Source organism: Thermobia domestica, chromosome 1 (assembly GCF_964235325.1).
Source record: "Thermobia domestica chromosome 1, izTheDome1.hap1.1, whole genome shotgun sequence".
In the NCBI taxonomy this organism is placed as follows: Eukaryota; Metazoa; Arthropoda; class Insecta; order Zygentoma; family Lepismatidae; genus Thermobia; species Thermobia domestica.
Window position 1 is genome coordinate 139,646,399 of NC_137454.1, and position 19,409 is coordinate 139,665,807.

The following is a 19,409-nucleotide window of genomic DNA, read 5'->3' on the forward strand; positions in this document are numbered from 1 at the left end:
TTTCATCGCCAATGATATCCTTTGTTTTGTTTTAAACAAGTTTTATGTGTTCGAAGTAACTCTTGCTCGTCATATAAGATGTAACTCCTAAATTTTCCATTCACAGATTTTGTGTTTTTTAAATATATGTTTCAAAAGCACTTTAATGATTTCATTCTGGAAGTTTTCATTCTAATGCTGGCTCTTACCTTATTGATCCTGCTAACCCTCTGTAATATATATATATATATATATATATATATATATATATATATATTAGATGTTCTAAATCTTTTAATGCTCTTTATTCGATGTACTCTCTCTTTTCTTTTCACTTCTACAAAACTGTAAAATGTTTGTAACATAATATTTGCGTTACTTAATACTACCAAAATAAACAGCCATAAATGAAATTTAATCGTAGTTTATTTTGAGCGTGTCAAAGACACATTTTATTGCGTTTTCACACACCTTATAGATGAAGCCAGATGACGAGACAAATAATTAACAATTTAATTTTGAAATACAAGGATGAATTTCCTCATGAACATTATTTGTCATGTTAACCTTCAGTCATGCGAATACAGAGCTTCTTTATATTAACAGAACTAAAATACATTTACTCAAATAACAAAGAAAGTAAACCATAAATATAAATAAGAAGAGGAATTAACACTTGTACTAGCAACAGCACTTCTCGCTTACAAGACTTATATACAATGTAATACATCCTTACAAATACATACATATATACATGACACATTCATGCATTCATATTATGCTCATTCACCTAGGTACATACATACTTCCTAATACTAAGAATGGCTTTTGTTAAGACATTCATTAATACTTATTCACTGGAAAATACACGCTGTTAAGTACATGGCTAAGAAAGATTGTCATGCTTAAATGCACGGAAAATGCATTTGAAAATAAAAACTTAATTACTAATATCACTATTGAGCTGGAATGTCACTTCAACAAAATGGAATAATAAAATACCTTTAAAACGTTTTAAGTGTAACCATGGAAAAGTTCGTTATTCTTCATATACTGCGCACTTTCTTCATTAAAAAATGGACAAAGTTTGATAATACCTGAACAAGACCTTACAACTAAGAAACTATACACTAATTTCACACTGTAGGAAGATTTCGAAGAACAAGCACGGAGAGTCTGTGGAAAGGCGCCACCAACAGAAAAATAGGAAAGAGGTTAAATCTCTTTGTTAAAAACTGATTTTTTGTTTCAATTCTTTTCAACATATTGGTGGTTGTAAATAGTCACTGCATATTTCTATCAACAACTACTTTATAAATAACATTTTGGAATGAAAAAAAAAGGAATGTATTAAATTTTCCATCTATCTGTCAGAATTCTTAAATTGAATACACAGGAAATAATTAAATAGTCATGAGATGTGCATTTGAAACTGCGCTGTATAAAGCACAAATATGTTGGTTACAGTGTGTTTCAATAACAAATAAAGGGTAACATAGTTGTAATACATTCTTGTAAAATACACACGAATCGTGGATAATGCTAGCGATTAAACACTGTAAGGTCAAATTGCGAACAATTCCTTCTCCAATATTTTAACAGATTTAAAAGGCATACAAATAATTAGTAGTTCTGTAAGTTTTTCGACACAGTATACCTTACTAACCAATCACTAATATATATATAATCATTTTGACGTATCAAGCGAAAAAAAATTGTGTGTGGTTGTTATAGTGTGTGATATAGTGTGTGGTTGTTAAATATTACAGTGTAAAATGATAAATTTAAACACACAAGAAGAGTTTATCATTAACATACTTCTATGCAATGCTTGGTATATTATATGTCAATTTCAATGCTGTGAAAGCGGGTTCAATACATAAGATACAGGTTACTTGTACAATCAACAACAACGGCAGCAAAAAATCATATATAAGCTGTATATATGTTATTTCTATTGTCGGAGACTACAATCGTTAGGAAAAATCCGATACTTATATATTTGTTCTTGAGTAAACTTCGAACCAAATAAAAGAACAAATGCATAAGTACTTCTGTAACTTACAGAGAAGTAGTTGTCTAAGTTACAGCAAAGAACACAAAAATTATTTTACTATTCTTACTATAAGAGAAGTAACATAAACCTACCATATACGTTGTGGAGTTCAACCAAAACTAACTATTCACAAAATTTCGGCAAGCTATTACCGAATTCGAACGAATCAATCTGACTTCTATGAACCTGATATGAACAGTGTAACAAGTACTAGTTAGATGAGTGGTCAGTACAGTTTCCCATCGCAACTTGACTACAGTTCGTTACCACTTAATTCAGGTACTCCCTAAATCCCACCGAAGCTGAGGTAAGAACGAAAATTCTGTATACTAACTGAGAATCGAATCCAATGCCACATGTACCAATACATATGTCACAGCATGTACTAAAGGGTATACAAGAAATAGTAATCATTGTTAAGGAAGCACATTCAGTAAAGATTCCTTTATATACATATGTTTAACATCGTTCATTAACGATCAGTACCTTTGCGTTACCTTCATTTTGTATTAAATCTATGCACATGTACACAATGTGCAATGTATAGGACCAAATTCGAAAATTAACACTGCACTGTGAAATGTGTTAACACTAACTACAAAATGAACTGTAAATAAGTAATCCATGGTTTCACTTTAACGGAAAATTATTCTACCTCAGACTATCCATTGATTTCGAATATTAATTAATAACAATAATAATAATAATAATAATAGCCTGACTAGGTTTTTGTAAATATATATCAAGAGACAACCGTTACTTCACATGACTTGCATTCACAAACAAATGCACATTATATACAATAGTTTCTCTCATGCTCACAATTTTAAGTTCACTCAGTCAATATAACCTTCTTGACTATTAAAACAGATCATTAGGACACGACCAGTCTGGTAACATTTTACAAATATATATTAAAAAATAAATATCGTCCGAAGCACATAGAAAACAATATGTTCCTTCTTCAAGGAAGAATGAGTTACTTTTTACTAAAAAAAAAATATAGCCAATTAATATCCACTGTGGAAAGCACAACAATTTAAACTTTACAAAAACATTTACCATTAAATCTTGCAAACTACTACAACATATGTTCCAGTAACATCTTTATCTATCGAAAACCCACCGCTAAAAATGACATCACAGATTCGTAAAATTTATGATAACAGATGAAAAAACTGCTACAAATTATTTTCACCAGATTCTGTGCTCGAAGTACTTGAAAATGAGTAAGTCTTACTGTTGTCTCTCCTTCGCGGAAGATTAAAATGCAGTTCATCTGTGATTTCTTCTGCAGAAGAATCCTGAAATCACAACATGAAATATTAAATTTACTTTGAAGTAAATATACATTCAAATAATAAATTCAGCATTTGTACACAAATATCAGATTTTCAGTCGCCTTTCACACACACATACTAGCGTTGTAGGAAAAAAATGAAATGAAATGAAATCTGTGAGTTTTACGTCCCACGGTTATGCCGGTTAGGCTAAAGGAGACGGTGATGATGAGTAATGAATGAAATGGTGGAATGAAGATAGTGGGAGGAAACGGGAGAACCCCGAGAAAACCCACGCACACGGTGTTTGTCCACCACAAAGTTCAGTTGGCGGGGGCTGGGATCGAACCCGGGACCCCAAGCACCAGAGGTGAACGTAGCGTTGTAGGACAATGCACGATAGCAGAAGATGCGAATAACGTGCGTTATCATTACGCTGAGCGCTTTTCCTGCTTCACAAGTGACTGAATAATTTAGTTATATAGTAAAATACAATAACTGATGAAGAATACTTCAGAATGTTAATGGTTAATTCACGTTTATAGATTTTTAATAGAAGAGACATTTGTAGTTTCACTGCAGAAGACCGTCGTATGTTTCGACGAGTTAAGAATATTGTGAATGCATGATGTAATTATTTTCTTTTAACATACACACAAAAAAGCGTTACTTTATGTAAAATCTTATCAATAAATGAATCCAAATAATAATAATGATCTTCTGGACCAGTAGTTCTCAAAGTCGGGTCAGCGGACCCCTGGGGATCTGCGAAGCCTAAAAATTGAAATGTGTTGTAATAAAATGGAACTCACAGCTGTCATGCAAGAAGTATATTTTCAGTTACTAAAAATAAAGCAATTAGAAATTATACTTACGTTTGTAAATTTAAATGGTTTCCTACTTTACTAAATTTCTGTCCTGTTATATAGGACTACTTTAAGTGAGAGAAATTCCTTATTTTTAGGGTACTTTTTCAAAAGCAGCTGTACATTAACTGCAAGACGCCTTGGTATTTCATGGATTTTATCTTCAAGTGGAGTCGAACCTCAGATTGATGGTGACAAAACTTACTCCACATTTCAGTGCAATTATGGAAAAATACAAAGAATTTCATTCCTCACATTAGTGACTCCACAAGAATTTCATTCCTCATATTAATGACTCCACATTTGAGAACATTGTTTATCAAGTGGTCTTCCTTTACAAAAAATTATTTTCAGTCTTGAAAGTTGCTGTATTTTCAATTGAAATTTCGTTCACTAGAAAACAACCATGTATGTTTAGAATAAATTATTTTTCTTCATTTTTTCTTATCAGTGGTAATTCAAATTAGTATATTTTTTAATACCATGTGAAATTTTAGATAGGATTGCAAGGGGTCCGCAGATCATTCTCCGAATGACCAGGGGGTTAGCGTTATCGGAAAGTTTGAGAACCACTGTTCTGGATCATAAACTTCTTAAACATGAGTGACGACTGATTTTAAATTACTAAAATTTTTAAAGCCAAAAAATATATATTTACCTGCAGTGGCCGTAATGGCGGTCTTGCTCTAATTCCAAACGTTGTTGGTCTCTTCGCAGGGCAATGAGACAACATAAGCTGCAAAAGCTGAAACTGAAAAATAATGTTAGTTAGTACTGTATTTATATCTAAAGTAAATAACTGAACATTACCCACCGAAGTTTGTCGATGTTTCTCCAAGTTTCTACAGATTTAATTAGGGTCAATCCATACGAAGTGGTCCAGAGCAGGTTGCTCTACCATCTCGGAAAATTATACAAGTGGGAGTGCAATAAACTTTGTGTATGAGAAGGACAATAACACCATTCACGTTGTCATATGTGCAAGTGTTCCTGAATGACGGCCATCTTCGTTGTCGGTGAAGTGCATTTTATGCATTTGCAAGCGTACGAAAACTACAGTTGCTCAGGACGTACGAATCACACGAACACCAAACAAAAACGAAGGTTTAGAGAAGAGACCGAGGTACTCGGAGAATAACTCTACTTTTGCTTCTAAATAAACGTGCAGGGTTGTAAACTAATACATGAAATTACCAGAAAGAGTAGAGAAAGTTGCACTTTTAAAGGAGCTGTATATTGGAATGCCATAAAGTGGGGTCGTAAGTTTTGTGCTGAATACTATTGTCCTGTCTTCTTATATCTAATACAAACTCCCACTTTCGGACTCCTAAAAATCCACGCAACCAAAGTATCATACCTGTGGATATTTCTGCAGATTCTTTACGTGCAATAGTATTCAGCATAAAACTTATGAATCCCCCCACTTTATGCCATTAAACATATAGTTCCTTCAAAAGTGCAATTTTCTGTATTTTTTCTGGTGATTTCATGTATTGGTGTGCAACCCTGAATATTTATTTAGGAACAAGAGTATATATTCTCTGTATACTAGTCTCTCCTGTAAACATTCGTTTTTGATTCGTGTTCGTTTGATTAATACGTCCTGAGCTACTATAGTTTTCGTAAACGCTTGCAAATCAATAAAATGGCACTTCACACACAGCAAATATGGTCACCATTCAGGAACAATTATAAGTATTCAAACGTAACTGGTGTTATTGACCTTCTTATACACAAGCTTCATCACACTCAACTTTCTCTCATTTTCGGAGATGGTCGAGCAACCACTTTCACCATCTTTGGACCACTTCAGATGGATTGACCCATTAGTAACTTTCGCTGAATGTTTACAATTATACATATTCAAACTCTAGCATATTCTAACAATTTAATCCTTTCATTATAACTTACAATACCTAATAGTTCTGTCTATAGTTAATAACACCCTTGCTTTTCCCTTTTCCGTACATTTTTCATACTTATGCATGTCACTAACAGTTCAACATTGCTGCAGATTGTTTGCACTAAACAAGTTATTCAACCAGAAGTGAACGGTTAGCGTTCTCGATTCGCAATCAAATCCCGGGTTTGAATCCCCCGAGTAGACCATTATGGCTGAGATTATTCCAGAGTTTTTTCTTAGCCTTATCAGGTGAATGTTTGGATGGTACCTTTAAATATAAGCCCTGTCGACTTAATTCCAAATTTCTTCTCACCTTTCATTGTTAATAAATAAGTGTATGTATCCATCAAATATTAAGAAAAAGAAACTCACAAAATATAGTTTTTAATTCCAAGTGACTATTAGCAATTTCTATTGTGATTTGAAACATGCTCATTCATTCAGTATACTTTACATGAAACTGATTAAGAGTAAGTAAATGAAGTAATAAATTAAAATTACCTCTTGTGGAAAGCTCTGCTGAAATTCTGGTGGGAAAATATTCTGTCTCAAATTCGTAAGTGTCCTTAAACGTTCCATTTGAGTATTAAATGGAACTAACAGCTCAAAAAGAATCAGGCCTAGTGAATAGATATCCACTTTATAGTTGTACGGTTTTCCTTCAAGCTGAAAAAAAAAATACAAAATTTTTACTTCTACCTATTTGCTAAACATATTTGCACTATACATTATACGTTATTCATGTATTTCTTTTAAAGTTTCTAAACTATTATATTTATGTAGGATAACTGAGAAACATCTAGACATACTACTTAAAATAGCGGGAAACAAGAAGTTGGATACTGAAGAGCTGAAAACAGAACTGAATTCATACGAAAATTTAAAAGAAAAATATTTCAACTAGCAAAAACAGACACAGATACTAACAAACTTTGGGAGCATGTTGTCTTCGCTAGCATTACGCTTTATTATTATTATTATTATTATTATTATTATTATTATTATTATTATTATTATTATTATTATTATTATTATTATTATTATTATTAATAATAATAATAATAATAATAATAATAATAATAATAATAATAAATGAGTAGGATACCGTGAACAGAAATAGCTAAGAAACGGATTACAAAAAAAGGTGAAGAAAATCGTGAAATATTTAGGTCTGCAAATACAAAAGCAAAATGACAGAGGAAGTTACACAGCGAATTACGAAAGCAAACGAACAACGCAAGGGAATGAGTCTATAACGGAATATCAGGATAAGATGAATTACAATAGGAAAATGTGACGAACTGTACAAGGAGATGAAATTATTTGAAATTGATAAAACACAAAATGGCACAACGATGCTTAATTTGGAACTGAACGTCCCTTTCCAGCAGCTGATGCTGCACATGAGATCCGAACCACATAAGCTTCCACCAGGAATCGAACACGGATCTTCCACACCAAAGATATGTACGCTAACCATATAGTATCGGGGAAGCAAAATAAGTCTGCTAAAAATATAGGGAGAAATGAGAATAAATTACTGTGTAATGAGGCGGAAGAGTGGTGAAGAAAACAATGTACAGTCCGCAGCAAAAAACCTGCAACATGAGCATGTAAGTTTATTGTGAAACTACGCCTAACAGCGCAGGAAATCAACATAACGTCTAAGGGCACGAATCACGCCAGAAGAAACCTCGACGTCCTCCTCTGCACACTTATTTTGGAGCAAAAAACTTCGTCGTTTCACAATAAACTTACATGCTCATGTTACAGGTTTTTTGCTGCGGACTGTACCACTAAGAAATCGAACTTCGAAAGATGTATGAAACTAAAGAACAAATAGTCTCGTATCGCACGCAGCTTAAGTTCTGCTTCATATCAGAGGCTTGACTGGAAAGTTCTCGGCTTACTCATGATGCGACTATCTTGCCGAATGTTAGGTTCAGTACTCACTGTAAGGTTGGAAAATTTCTGGAGATCTATTCTTATCGAATAAAACTAAACCTTCAGAGGTCAAATTACTGTGGTTGGAACGAAGCGGTAGGAGACGTTTACAGAAGTTGGAAAGAAGAAATATTGTAAAGAAGGTATCTCAAAGTACCTGAATAGTACTATAACTGAAATTGCGAAATGAAAATGAAAATAAGAAGGATAAGAAAGAAGAAAACCATAATTTTGAGAGTCACCGAACAAAAATTAAGAAAAAAGAAAAACTCATTAAATGGAGTTTAGCATTCTATTTAGCAGCATCAATAATATATGAAACGTGGATACTGAGCCCAATGTGGGATACGAACCACATAAGCTCGGGTTCCGCACCAGGATGATCATACTAATCATATACCCGCAAGTAAACTTGATATAATGTTTCGTGTACAGTCCGTATCTCACAGGTCAGAAAAACTGACACTACGAAAAATGCACTAAAGGCTTTCGAAGAATGAACAAAATAAGATGGAAGAATGGAAAAGTAATGAAGTATCACAAAAATAATATAGTATTAAGACAATTAAGAGAAGGAAGAACTAATTCGGGTACTGTCGGAGGAAGAAATGAATTTAGGAGGCGAGCTTCAGGTTCTTAACTTACGGAGAAAACGAAGCGATCTCCTTGCTTTGGTAGAACACTATAATAATGATAACTGAAAAGCAATGACACTACTATGTTAATGTCAAACTTACTAGTATTCCTAGATTAATAATCAACTTCACTGAAATGGTATTTTCAAATTATTACATTTATTTAGCACCAATTCATCAATGTAATTATTATTCAAGTAGGACATATTATATATTTAAAAAATACATAGTTTTATAAACAAAATTTATCCATTTCTCCTAATGATTTAAATAAATTTGTATAACATTCTTTGTCTTTAAACTATAACCTATCACTTCCACTGTGACTTAACCGAAAATCTTAAGTAACTACAACCCTTATCACATATATACATACATATTAATATCCTCAACGTTTTGGGGGTTTTGCAATCCAAGCACACCTTCGTACGTTTCTGTACAAGTTCCTTTACCATTCATGTTGATGCTCCTGCCTTGATTTTCTCCACGCCTCTTCGACCTCGGAATTGTGTTTGTTTCTTCTAATTCTGTGTTCCTGCCCCACCACCTGTTTTGATTCTATTGTTTTTCTTTCACTTCTATTAGCAGGCTTAGCCAGAAATTAGTTATTTTTATGTATTCTTCTTATTCATTCGTGCACTAAAACTTCGAAAATCGTGGCAGATATCTTACGAACTATTACTCCTTTGACATATTTTGGTATTACTCCTGTGAAATTTTTCATCCATATTTGTTCCTTTAAACAACTGACTTGCACTAGTTTTTTTGTTCTGCTGATGCTTTAGTAATCTTTTGTTTTGTGAAATGTGGTATGTTTCACGTATTTGGTTTATAAGATAAGCTTTCATACTTTTCCGATCGAGTGTAGGAATCGAACCCGGGACTGAATTCTAGTATCAAGTAAATAGAAGATATTACACGTAAAATTCCATATACTCATCAAGACACCTATAATAATGTCTGTCGACTAGTCTCGCCAAAAATATCTATATTCTATTTTTATTTGGCGCAGGGTGAAAGTGGAAGCTGCCATTGTTAAGTGTTAACTCAAGATTCAAGATTATCCCTACTAAAAAAATTCATAAATAAAACACTGCTTATAACAACGAAGCTCCTCAAATAAGATCCTTTCGTTAACATAATATTCCTTCTAATCATTTTGTCACTATCTTCATAAATTGTTAAAAATTGCGCATCAGTGCTTAAATCGAATGGTTATCTCTAGTGTCTAAAGACACCTCAAGGTGTATTTACAACCAGGTATTTTCTTGAAGTTTCGGCGACTTATAGTTGTAGATAGGCTTGTTTTGAGTCTAGTAAACAAAATATTTTGCCCCGATTAGTTTATTAAGAGAATATCTATCCGTGGTAGCAAATAGCTGACACACTATTACTAAAAATTTATATTTAAAAATCCAAGTCTAGCTGTAAGCTACTGATTTTCTTTTTTTACCACAACTAAGGGCATTGCCCAATTTGCAAACTACTTTTACAATTATGGCCTGCTGGCAAAATTTGTCCACCTCTCTCTTTACCGTAGGTGATATGGCTACAGGTATGTTTCCTTCATAATTCACTATATAATTGTTTACATTATTTGTGTAATATTACATATTATTTGTGTAATAATGTGTAGTTTTGTATGAGTTTGTTTTTACAAATCTCCTCCGTCAATATAGCCTAATTGTCATTTAACTGGTTACTGCTTTGTTTCATATTATAACCAATATATATATATATATATATATATATATATATATATATATATATATATATATATATATATTGTTAACTATATTTACCAGTGATCTGCCAAACAATGGAGCGTTCAGATTACGTTTTAATACTACTATGGATAATCTATAACCTCCGTGTGGCAATATCACAAATGTCCAAATGTATTCTATTACGTCAATAGCATTACCACCCGCATTCCATAGACCTGTCTTATAGTTTTCAATTCTTGCTGCAGAGATTGTTTTAAATTGTAACTCATCATTGTCATCAGGTCCGCAACCAGCCAGAGGTTTCGTGAAGGGAAGGGGGGGGGGGGGGCATGAATATGTTAGGTGGCCAAGTCATTAAAAATTCTCTTACAAATAGCTAAATTGTGTCCTTTGTATTAATAATAGCATTTTGTGTTAAGGTCTGGAGGGGCCACGAAAAGTTTAGGGAGGGCCAGGCAACCCCTAGCCCCCCTCTGGTTGCGGACCTGACTGTCGTGGCAGCTCCTAGACAAATTGTATGGGTATTCCATTACATACTAATGCTGCATATACTGGTTCACCTTGCTTTAGTAGGGTTTTCACTGCTTGCATTCGACCGCAATTTCATTCCTTTTCTGCGCCACATTTGATAATTTGAAACTTCCTAGTATCACTAATAAATGACAGTTGAACACATTTACTGAAATGCTGCTATCACATAATATATATTTAGCACCAATTCATCAATGTAATTATTATTCACGTAGAACGTACTTTATATCTAAAAATTACATAGTTCTTACGAACAAAATATATATCCTTTTCTTCTCCTAATGATTTAACTAAATCTGTATAATATTCTTTGCCTTTAAACCATCAACATACAAATGAAAGCAATAGTGCCTACTATAAATATAAATAAAGTTTACAAGATACTCTATTCAGATTACTTTTGGGGTAAGGGCTTGATATTCAGTAAATTAAATCTGTAATCTAGTTAACTTATATAATTTTAGAGCTGACATGTCTATTACCTGTTCTGGACTCATGTAGAGCTGCGTTCCTACTTGAGCTGTATGTCTTTGGTTGGATTTACCAAATGCAGTTTCTTCACATGGCGTTCGTAAGTCCATTGTTTCTGCCATGGCAGTGACTAGACCGAAATCTCCAACTTTTATCTGTCCGTCTTTGGAGAAGAAAATATTGGAAGGCTGAAACAATATTACTTCATTAAAAATAATACTAAATATATATACACTTCTATTTTGTATGACAAAAGATATAAGAGATAACGACATAAAAAGAAAAAGCAGAAAAGTAGCAGTGAAATTTCCAGGTGGACGCCCTATTAGAATATGCTATATATATTCAACATCGCCTAAACTGCCTGTATGCACGATCGTCCATTAACACTAAATTTACCAAGAGCGTATATTACCATTAACACTAGAATTATATGGTACGTGTATTACCATGGGGGGGTCACATCTGCCCACGATCTTTTCAAGTGATTACACTATATCTATTGAATTTAAGTTAATAGTTTAAATTAAAGTAATAGCAGAAACCTATGAAGTAGTTCAACTTTACATTTATCGTAAATAGTTATATATACGACACAATTCAAGACATTATATATATATATATATATATATATATATATATATATGGAAACATAATTTGAAGGGTTTGTTCCAGAAGTATTGCATCACAAGTTTTTCGGTATTTATTGATCAGATTAGTACAATCATTTAAAAATCTTCAAAGTATGACTCTCCTATACCAATACATTTTTGCCAGCGAGATTTCCATGCGTTATATGCCTGCTGTAAGTCATCAACGGGATATTCTTTAAAAGCCTTGTCCAAGTCGTTTTGATGCCAATGATGTCCAAATGACGTCCTTTCAGGGATTTTTTTTTTAATCTCCGTAAAAAATATAAGTCTGGTGGGGCAAAGTCAAGACTGTATGCCGATTGCAAAACCGTTGTAACCCCGATCCGAGTCACATAGTCGCATACGCCAAAGGCAAAGTGGCTGAGAGCGTTGTCATGGTGAAGCTTCTGCCCAAGTCGTACAAATTCAGAATGGAACACCCCTTCAACATTAAGAAAAGACAATGAGGATGGCTTTCATTTCTAACTTGCTCATTCTTGCCTCTTTTGGGAGAGAGGACTGCGCCATGTGCCATTCTGTCTTTTCGTTGCAGTGTCATATTCAAATATTCATGTCTCATCGTTCAAACAATAGTATCTTCTTCACAACACTGCACAAGTTTTTCACAGTCACTCGATTGTTTTCTCTGGTTGAGGGTGAGAACTCTTGGAACGAGATTCGCGCACACTTTTCATATCTGCTACTCTTCGGTCCGAATTTGGTAAATAAAACTTTTCAAAATGTTCAGTGTGTCACTTAACAACTGAACACTTATTCTTCGATAAGAATTCAGTAACTCGCACACTCGGGCCACAGTGTCATCACCACGCGATGTTGCAGGGCATCCAGAGCGAATTTCATCAGTGACGTTCACTCGACCTTTTCTGAACATCTTGTACCACCTGTTCGACTGGGATTTGGTCAAAGAGTTATCACAGAAGACTTTTTGGATCATCCGGGCTCAGTTTGACGCAAAATTTAATAGCGTATCGCTGCTCCAGGGATTTCTCCATGGCGACTTCGGCGGCACTTCCAACCCGGGGTTTACTCTATTACGCGCCCTAATGCTTCGAGAGCTCGGAGCCAAATGGCGCTCGGTGCGCTGTGTTCCCAAAGCCCCACCACACACCCCATCTGCAGGAACGCTCTGTGATGGATCGTGGCGTCAGAAAATAATGTGACGCATTACTTCTGGGACAAACTGTACCCAGTAATAAAGATAGAAACTAATACTATCACTAACTCTTGTAAGATTCAGTGTTTATATCAGGGAAAGTAAGGCTTACACACACACAAAAAAAAAAAAAAAAAAAAAAAAAAAAGTATTTTATGGATTAAATACAAAACTGAAAAGAAAAATTGCGAAATCAAAGATGGTTTACACCTAGTACCAACTGGGGGTTGAAATATCTCGCATCAAATTATTTTTTATAAAAATATGAAAAAAATCAATACTTCTTAAGGGAAATTTTTACCCTGTAAAAATTAAATAAATAAATAAAAATTTGAATGCGTTTCCAAAATTGACCTCGCCCTTTAATTTCTAGGGTAAAACACTAGAATGAAATTCTGTCTAAAGTCTTACAAGTATTTTGAAGTCATATTAGCACGAAATTGGATTTTTTTAAGTGTTTATTGGCGTAAGCAGTTATATTTAAAACTTAAGTACTGCTTGTTTAATACAGAAACTAATAACAAAGGAAGCAAGATATATTAGATACTATATAAAATTAAACAACTTTAAACCTCGAACAATTATACCATAAAATTAGAATACAGATCATTTACCCTTGAATGAGTCCCACAATGATGCTGCTATCTAATATAAATACTTTAAAATTCCGATGACTTATGTCTATTACGACAGCTACTGTTAATTTCTTGCTATTCCAATTATATATATTTCTCGACTTTGGAAGTACTCATTTTTAACATACAATAAGAGCCAAGGATGTCCAAATGGGCCCAGTTCTTTTCCCTTTAAAACCCAACTGTGTTTTTGAGCTTTTTATTACTATATTATTAGTACAACCAAACTCTATCATCTGTTTTATTCTTCACGAGATTTTATATATTTATCGGGAGAATCAGACCTTTCACATACTATTAATATAAACTACGTAATTGGCTTTAGTATTTAATGAATACTAAGACTTAAGACCATCATGAAATTCTGTACCGAGTGAATGACTTCTCACCTTGGTTTGAGATGACTACAGAATAAACTAGTGTATGGATTGTGCTTATATTTAAAACAATAAACCTAATTTTCATTCAACAATTTACGTAAAACAAAACGCAACGGCAATACTTGAGAAGATAGAAACCTAGAATGTAGGAATTATCGATGTGAACCATTCTTAGCACACGGCTAGGTTTCTTTATATGCACTTATTGTGGCGCGGTGAACAAAGGGGGATACGTAGTAGAGGAAAATTCGACATTTTTGTGATAAGGTTAGTCCTTTAACCTTGAAAAATTAACCTGTATTTATTTTGACGCGGAAGACGGGTGACGACGAAGGGGATGTGTGAGTGGTAAAATTCAAATGGTACTATACTGTATATAAATATTCACTTCGGAACAAGAAACGGACATACACGACTGGAGCGTGGGAGTCAAAGGGTTACCGCCAAAAAATGGTACTCAAAATTAAGGATCACCATGTAAAACCGACTAATAAGACTTGCTTTTGCATCACAAGTTCGTAGCTTTTTTATCCTGGTAAATTTTCAAGAAATTTATAACAAATGACATGTTGCAAAGTCTAAAAATAAATAAATAAATAAATAAATAAATAAATAAATTAAAAATAAAACAGCTCGTACCACTCCTTGGTGGTCAAAACTCAGTAACAGGATGAATCTGTTTAATGAATCTAAGAGCCAGTAGGGACGAAAGGGCATGGATGTGTCAGTTTTACATAGAAATGATTAGTTTATTTGCATCTTTTGTCACAGGTGAAAGGAAGAGAATATAGAATATGCCATAGCGTTTAATAAATAATTAACATGTTGAAATTACAATATTTAAATCATACAGTGAAAATGGTAAGCTCAGGTAGATATTTATTATAGGCAATGATTTTATATTGCAGAAATAATATTTAATATTTGTTATTTGGTTAGTAGGTTTAAAGCTTAGTATCCTCTTTCAGCATTTAGGCCAGGGGTTCCCAACCTTTTTAGACTTACGACACTTTACTGAATGCCCACGACATCGCGACACATTTGTTTTATAATAATAATAATAATAATAATAATAATAATAATAATAATAATAATAATAATAATAATAATAATAATAATAATAATAATAATAATAATAATAATAAAATTATAATGCATAAGACTATAAATCTCTATACCACCGTTTCCCAATCGGTGTGCCGCGAGGAAATCGAAACAAAATTATTAATTCTCTAGCAACCAAATCGCAAAACATTTGAAAAAATGTATATTTATATTTCACATTACTATGAACCTCTACAATGGAAAAAATGTTTGTTATCATTGTTATGCCCATTATTGCTTCTTTATTATTGTAGGCTATTTCGTAACTTGAAATTTTAAAATATCATTCAATCCTTTCGACAAAGCAAACATGCATACACATTACTTACAGTACATTTGTGTTTTAAAAGTACAAGAGATTTGCTTGTTCGTTCGTTATTTAGTAATCTTTCTTCTTAGTGAAAGGTTGGATACAGTTTTCGAAAAAGAAAGTGTATTTTTAAAAATCTGAGTCCTATAATTCATTGCAGTTGTTTTTTATTTTTAAATTAGAACGGAAAATAAGCATAATGATTTACCCCGGGGGAAAACCAGTGATAGTTTTCTTCTTTGTGAGAAGATCAGTAATCACAGAAAAAATATTACCACGGTATTTTATATTTACAAATAATAATAATAATAATACAAATATCTGTGTGTGTCCTGCGAGAATTCAAGTTACACCCGTAGTGTGCCTCAAGTTGAGAAAGGTTGGGAAACGCTGCTATATACGGTAGTAAGTATGTAGAACTAAGCATTGTCCGTGTCGTTGAGTGACACAATTTGTCTCAAAATTTCATTTTAACAGCATTACTTGTGCCTCGACTGCTCACACCTTTCCAAAAGAGAAATCACGAGAACGCTGCAACTGAAATGTTACATCGCTGTGAGGTTGGGGGAAGAGGACTTTTTCGGCAGACTAATGACAATGGATGAAAGTTGGGTTTATCTTTATGACCCAGAAACAAAAGAAATGAGCAGACACTGGAAACAGCCTCCTCTGCAACCCTACAAAAAGCACGAGTGCAGAAGTCTGCTAGTAAGATGATGCTTTCCGTTTTCTGGGACTGTAAAAGGGTCATCATAACTATTACTTACCGCAGAGGCAAACTATTACTAGTACCTATTACTCTGACTAAATTACGAGAGGAACTGAAAAAGAAACGCCGAGGATTGGTTACAAAAGGGATGCTGCTGTTAACAGACAATGCACCAGCTCATTCCGCCCATGCATCCATGATGAAGGCAATGGAATTACGATATGAAATATTTCCGCCACCCTTATATTAACCGGACCCAGCACCAAGTGACTTCTTTCTCTTCCCAGGAATGAAGCGTTATGACAATAGGTATTATGTCATTTCGAGGTTCAACTGTGGTTTCAAAGCCAAACTATAGACTTTTACAAAACGGGCTTACGAAGAGTGAAGAACCAGTGGCAAAAATGTGTCGCTCTCGCTATTTCTTATCGTTTGTGCTCTATATATTAAATAGATCAATATTGAAACCGGAAGTTGTAGTGGATTTCTATTACTTTCAGTTTTAGTAGAGAATTAAGGTTGGAGATAAGAAGTATTCTTGGAACATTTAATCTATTGCAGGAAACCGTTTTTCGCTACCTATGACCATTTTTCATCTACTGTTATTAACTTTACGGAAATGTTTGATTTCTATCACATTCGGTGTGAATATTACCTGCACCAACGAAATCGACTCCTAACTTCTGACCCTCTACCTCCTGGCCAAAACTGACGGTGATCCATCAAGTAGTTCTTAAGAGTTCCTTTCTCTCCTGGACGGATAGACATGGTAAATATATAAATAGGGGCAGGAGTTTTTCGCAATTTGAAATTAAATATTTCGCATTTGAAATTAAAAATTTCGTATTTTGTCGCATTTTGAGATATAAAATTACTAATTTTGTCGCTAAGTAAATTATTTTACAAACTCTAATAAACATTATACAAATTCTAATGTAAGCCCAATATAAGTGATAAGCAATAAATCAATAATGCTACTTAGGACAATGAAGTTATTCTTTATGCAGTTACTAACAACAAATTACTTCTTTCTTCTTTTACAAGTCCAAACACTTAAAAAATACACTAGCACAGTATCATCACGATTGCCATCACAAAACACCACACATTGTATTAGTTATACACCGAAAACATATATACATGTAAAAACACATACATACAATCTATTAGTGTATATCTTCTAGTATATCTCGTCTGCAAATTATTATTCTGATGAAAAGTGCAGCATGTTGCATATTTCAACATTTTCTTCTTTCATTTGTAGCTTTCTATCATTGATTACCAAACTGTATTTCAAGAAAAGAAAAAAAATCCTTTCACAGTCAGTATTCGTTATTGGAAGCCATATTGCCGACAGGCACAAGTTATTTAAGTTTAAATTTTTCTCCCCTTTGAAAAATTGTACTTCTTATTTCTGTATTTTAACAACTAAAATTGACGTTTTTAAAAATTCGCAATTTGTCGCGTTTTGCAGCACATTTCGCTCGAAATGTCAGTTATAGCATTTTGTCGCGACTTCAAAATACCTATTTCCTTACTCAATCCGACGTAGTTCGTTGGAAAACCAACTCTCGGCTTTGTAGGAAAACTCGCGATTTCGCAACTTGCGAAAAACTCCTGCCCCTATATATAAAGGAGTTTCGTAAACCCAATTCCTTAAAAATTGTCTTTATCAACCAGTGAAATGATGTAACCTCCAATTATATATAAAATTTTAACATTTTTGTCTCAAAGGGACTTAAGAAATCCGAAGAAGTACCCTTTTAAACGCGAAAAACCTCACATGGACCCAGGTGGGTTGCTTTTTAATAACGAGTTTTTTTTTCAAACCTTGATAAAAAAAAATAATGTAAATAAGTAACTCAAATTATCTTCAACATCTTTATGACGCAAAAGTACTTTGTGTGCTACTAGTTGTGTAACACAAACTATCAATGGAATAAAAAGTATGATTACCTCCTATGTTTATTAACATTTCATTCAACATCTCCACACCCTAATTTTCATAACAATTCGTATAAGGAACGGCTCGAATATCTACATTTTCTAATAATCTAATTCATTTTCACCAGTCTTTCAAATAGCTTTAACCTACCAAATTCTACATTTTTCACCTTTTAGATGTTTTGAAAGGCCTGTAACCCCTTACATTATGAATTAGATGTATACTTCAATTCTTCTGCAAATCTTTCTTAAGGTCATTCCTATATACGACTCTTTGCATTCACAAACTACTTCGTAAACACCAAAAGATATCGGAGTTACATGAAATTAAGTTTTATAACATAGTCTACTTTTTGGAAGAAAGAGTAAGGGAAAAGGGTGGGTCAACATGTATACTTTAAAATAATTCTTTTAGTCTGTGAATTATGCGTATTCTAGCTTTCTGTTTTCTCGTCCTTCCTGTTTATCACAAACTGCCTTTGACCTCAATTTACCAACTCTATATAAAACCTGTAACTTCTTTAACAATCTTAGCACTTGCAATGTACCTTTTCCTTTCTTCTGGTATCTACTCTCAATTCTAGTATTTCTATTTGATCATAAACTTTCTTTTCTTCATTTTATCGAAAATTAGGATCTTGAAAAACAGAACGCTACTGCAGTGGTACAAATAATTTTTGTAATGATACTTTGCAGTTTTCCTTTAACTGTCAGTGGATTAAATTCATTACATAAATTTTTGATCTGTGTTTTCCAACCGGACGTCACAGAATTTTGTGGGATATTCTAGTAAAATCAATGAACTTACACAAAATCAACTCACTTATGAATTGAAAAAACAATGGTTTACATAAATACGTCAAGTTTTCACGTAAAAGAAAAATAAATAAAATAATAATAATATCCTGTCAGTTTAGTTTCAATTAATGCTTTTGTAACACAATGTCATCTATTTCGTAGATAATTTCTATCCTTCTGAGTGTCGTCAAACAAATAGATATAAAAAAAAAAGTAGATGTACATAAAATTATTTTTAATAATTCCATATTGACTCTAGAATTCCTTAAATTTTCCAGTATTTCTTTGATCTGATATTCGGTTTGGTGCCAAATCTGATTTATGGTAGCTT

General features: G+C 33.3%; 1 protein-coding gene across 3 annotated transcripts in view; it reads right to left on the minus strand.

The window, feature by feature from the left end:
• Positions 1-387: 387 nt before the first annotated feature.
• Positions 388-19,409, minus strand: part of PEK (pancreatic eIF-2alpha kinase) — a 59,765-nt gene continuing 40,743 nt past the window's right edge. For all 3 annotated transcript variants that reach the window (XM_081763773.1, XM_081763770.1, XM_081763775.1), the window contains exons 14-17: positions 11,404-11,580; positions 6,586-6,750; positions 4,840-4,932; positions 388-3,339 (exon numbers count right to left, since the gene is read on the minus strand). In XM_081763773.1, coding sequence (XP_081619899.1) covers positions 3,217-3,339; positions 4,840-4,932; positions 6,586-6,750; positions 11,404-11,580 — 558 coding nt within the window. In that variant the 3' untranslated portion in view covers positions 388-3,216. The remainder of the gene's footprint in view (positions 3,340-4,839; positions 4,933-6,585; positions 6,751-11,403; positions 11,581-19,409) is intronic.